Raw genomic sequence first — 4432 nt, forward strand, 5'->3', positions numbered from 1 at the left:
TTAGCAGCAGCAGCAGCAGCATAGCCAGGGAAAGACACAGGCAGGAATGCAGAGAGAACACCAAAATCCAAAGCCAGGCTTGCAGGAGAAGAGGCAGTATCCCTTCGGAGTCCCCCTTTCTCCAGGTACTGGCAGAACAACACCTCTGAAGCACCAAGCCTGAATTTCAGCATGGATTTCTCATTGCCATGTGTAAGCCGGTTCGGCTCCCAGAGGGGTTTCTCCGCCTCTGGCTCAGTGGGCGGCCAGTCCGCCCCACTACACAGCCGCGATGTAAAATAGTCCGTCAGTAAGTCTGTAGCCGGCCTTGCTTCAGGTCGGGGTGAGAGGCAATAGTTCACGTGCTCGGCCTTGCTTCAGGTCCAGGCCAGAGGGGAAGAAGTTCAATATAGACTCAAGTGTCTCAGCTCACAGTTCTGGGCAGGGCAGCTGTCCTTGTCCTGCCCCTTTAAGAGGCCCGGCCTCTGTCCTGGCCGGGCAGTAACCACCCACAGTAAGTAAGCCCAGGCCTTGGGGCAGGGCAAGGCACCAAAACACAGTAGGCGGCAAACGCAGTATATAGGCCCTGGAGCAAGGCGGGGCAGCAAACACACAGGTTTTAGAGATCCTTGTTCAGGAGCAGGGCAGGCAGCGCATCTGCAGCAGTGGCAAGGGGGAGACTGCCACCCAGTAGGTGGGTGGCGGGGGGGGGCACAGGCCCACCCACTCCACTGCGCCCTGGCCCAGGGCCCTGGATGCAGCAGGGCAGCTGCAACTGGCTCAGCAGAGGCTCCAGCCCGCAACGTGCTGGCCTAGGGCTGCTAGTAGTGCTACTCCCTGGGCCTCTTCCCATCTCCCCCTTCACAGGTACCTGTGTCTCCAGCAGGTCAGCCAGGGAGTTGAGGGTGGTGTCGTCCCAGCAGGGTCGGGGTGGCCCAATCCAGGCCTTGGTGGGTTGGAGCTCTGCAGCATCCAGCAGGTTCACAAGGCCCCAGGGTTCAGGTGGGCATCAGGGTTTAACCCAGTCCCCCAGCTCCAGCAAGCTCTCAGGGTCCCCAGGAGTTGGCAGGTCCTCTGGATCAGGCAAGACCTCAGGGTCCCCGGGTGTCCGCCAGCATCAGGGCTCGAACAGGACCTCCGGCTCAGGCAGGTCCTCAGAATCGCCAGGCCCCAGCAGAGCCCCGGGATCCTCTGGGTCAGAGGGTCACCCTGCTGGCCGGCTTGGCCAGGCCTTGACGGCCCGGGCAGGGAAGCCTTCACTGGCCTGAGGGAAGGCAGCTATGGGAGGCCCGGGCCAGGTCTCAGCCTCATCATCCAGGAGCTCTGGGCAGGCCTCTGTCTCCCTCAGAGGCTGGGCCCTGACTGAGCTCCCTGGCAGAGTTCTTATAGTCCTAGCCGCGCCCCTTGCCTTCCAGTCAGGTGAGGGCGCGGGGCTAGGCTGTGCCCAAAATGGCTCCCGGAGAGGTTCCTCCACCTCCGGCTCAGTGGGCAGCCAGTCCACCCCACTACACCAGGTAATGATCTGGTGAGCAAGAGGCTAGTCCAGATGATCCTCCATTGCCCTGAGGGCTATGCTACCTGCCCCACTAATCAGACCCTGGCTATAGCTGGCTTCTCCTGATGTGCTTTCCTTGACAGAGTTGAAACCATCCCTTCTGATGAAAGCTGGCCAGGCTGATCACCCTGAATTGGATTTGAGCAACCTGCTGGTGAACCCAGAAGGGCCAACAGTCACCCGGCTCAATGAGGTACAGAGCACAGAGCGCCCTCTCTTCCTCATTCACCCCATCGAAGGGTCCATCACCGTTTTCCACTCCCTCGCCTCCAGACTCAGCATGCCTAGCTATGGGCTCCAGTGCACAAAAGGTATCTGCCTCTTTCTTCGTCTTGACTTTAAACCTCGCTTGGCAGCTTTCGCTGTCGTGGAGCGGGGCTTCGTGCCTGACACGCACACAGCTCCGAGCGCCAGTGACCCATGACCGAGTCCACTTGGAAATGGCACGCACCTCCCAAGTGAAATGGGGAAGAACTATCCGTGTCTGTCGCAGGTGCCTGAATGTGAACGTGCGCTATCGCAGGGATGCCTGTGTGCCAGAGAGCTGCGGGTGGGGCACGATGGCTTGTTTGGTCAGAAATTGTGATTTAACCCTCGTCAGTATCTCGCTCGAAAGACGTGTTTGGAAAGCTGAGTGTTTCTTTGCAGCTTCGTCACTCGCTGTCTGATTTCAACCTGCTCCTAACTCCCGGACTTGCTTCCTCTTTCTAGCTGCTCCCCTGGACAGTATCCAGAGCCTGGCTGCCTATTACATTGACTGTATAAAGCAAGTGCAGCCCGAGGGACCCTATCGCATTGCCGGATACTCCTTTGGAGCCTGCGTGGCCTTTGAAATGTGCTCCCAGCTGCAAACTCAGCAAAACCCCTCCCATTCACACAACAGCCTCTTCCTGTTTGATGGGTCCCACTCATTTGTGGCAGCATATACTCAGGTAAGAGACTCTGGGGAGGATCCTCTTTCCAGAGACTATTCTGCCTCTCTCCAGTGCTCATGATTCATGGGACTTGAGCCATTTAAAGAAAGGGTCAGAGATGTAGGTGACTGCAGAACAGCAGCTGTGCTCCAGGAGCTGGCAGGCTGGGACACAAGGGCTGATTCAGATGTCCTATAATAAATGGTGGAACTAGCCTGTGTGTTTCACGGTGCTGAAGATTCAACCTGTTGTGCTGCAAAAAAGGGTCCTAAGCTGACCAGGCCCCCCAGCTCGCCTGTATCCTCCCTTCTGCCTCGCCTAAAGCTCTCAAAGGGCTCCCAAGTCTTGCCAATTGGCCAGTTCCCCAGCGAAGTCCATCGGACATCACTTGTATTCTCTCTTGTGGCTTCTGGGTTTCTTCTCCTATTTAGATTTTTCCCAAGCTTTTCAGTCACTTGTGTCAAGCACAGAGCCCCATGCTATGGATCTTACCGAATGAGCAAAAAATTTCCCTTTCTGTACTAGTGACACATTCTCTCTCCCAGAGCTACCGAGCCAAGCTGACCCCGGGGAATGAGGCTGAGGCAGAGACTGAAGCGTTGTGTGCCTTCGTCCAGCAGTTCACAGGCACGGAATACAACAAGGTAATGTTCCTCCACTCACTATTGCTACAGGAAAATGCTTCTTGCCCACAAGAAGAAGCTGGTAGCTGCACCTCCGCTAGCAGTAAATTGTTCTTTGCCATCTACAGTTGCTGGAGACTCTTCTGCCTCTGCAAGACCTGGAAGCTCGTGTCAATGCTGCTGTGGATTTGATAACACAGAGCCACAAAAACATCAATCGTGAAGCTCTCCGCTTTGCTGCTGCTTCCTTTTACTACAAACTGAAGGCTGCCGACAAGTATGTGCCAGAGTCAAAGTATCATGGGAATGTGACACTACTGAGGGCAAAGACCCACAGCGAGTATGAAGAAGGCCTGGGTGGAGATTACAAGCTCTCTGAGGTTAGTTGAAGGAGGCTGCATTTTCCTATTTGATGGGGAGGGAAGAGAGGTGGCAGGAAGCCATATTCCTGCCCTCGTCAAAAAATACTTTGTCTTAGAGGAGGCAATAAACATGCAACTCTGGCTCTTCCTGGTAATTGAAGAGTCCCCAGAAAACAACAGGAAGAGGAGGCTGCTCTGTTCTAGGCCAATGTCAGCCTCAAAGGAGGCTGAGGTTCTAAAGTTCTCCAAGTTTGAAGCGATTCCTAACAGTGATCTATAGTTTTTTCTACTGCTAATTCCTATGGATCTCAAACTGCACTCTTGCACATCTGTACAGGAAATAATCTGCTCTGAAGAAATACTAGTCTGCAAACAAATCAGTAGAGCAAGGGTTGAAGCAGAGGCCGTTTAAAACACCCTTTGCTTTTTCACCTTTTGTGCATTCATGTTTAAAAATGATCCTCCCTTGATATATAACCTAAGACAGCAGGGAGCAGAAAGGAATTTATTGATCCGACTTAAAAATAACCTTACTCCTTCCTTCCTTCTTTCTTGTTACAACCTAGATGCTCTTCCCTTCCCCTCCTGTGTGGTGGTGTGGTGTGATATGACTTTTAGCATGCATTTAAGGAAAGTTTGTTGGTTGTGTTCCCACTCCCAAGAGATGATCCATAATATAGCCATCATTGTGACAGGATTTCCATTTTCCCCCCCATACCTTGCTACACCAGCTTCCTTGCTGATGGGGGGGGGGGGGGAGAATGGATCCACTTCTACTGGGGCCCGCGTTATCCCCTATGCCCTGCCCTCCACAGTGCACACATCAAAGCATTGAAATTAATAAAGTATAGAGTCAGAACAGAACGTGTCAGAAGCAAGAGACCTTCAGCCTCACTCAGACTTTCATGTCTTGGAGCTGAGGCAGCAAGAATATGGAACTAAAGTGCTTTAGAATTCTGCATATAAAATTCTCTTCTTTTGTTGTCTTTGCCAATCTAG

General features: G+C 53.5%; 1 protein-coding gene across 1 annotated transcript in view; it reads left to right on the forward strand.

Moving 5' to 3' along the window:
* The window catches only part of FASN (fatty acid synthase), a 63672-nt gene that overhangs the window by 57564 nt on the left and 1676 nt on the right, over window positions 1–4432 (forward strand). Inside the window, exons 38-41 of the mRNA XM_089771853.1 lie at window positions 1618–1845; window positions 2246–2466; window positions 2994–3092; window positions 3200–3451. Of these exons, the coding sequence (XP_089627979.1) occupies window positions 1618–1845; window positions 2246–2466; window positions 2994–3092; window positions 3200–3451 (800 nt within the window). The remainder of the gene's footprint in view (window positions 1–1617; window positions 1846–2245; window positions 2467–2993; window positions 3093–3199; window positions 3452–4432) is intronic.

This window comes from Pelodiscus sinensis, chromosome 20, assembly GCF_052426305.1.
Source record: "Pelodiscus sinensis isolate ZL-2025 chromosome 20, ASM5242630v1, whole genome shotgun sequence".
NCBI lineage: Eukaryota > Metazoa > Chordata > Testudines > Trionychidae > Pelodiscus > Pelodiscus sinensis.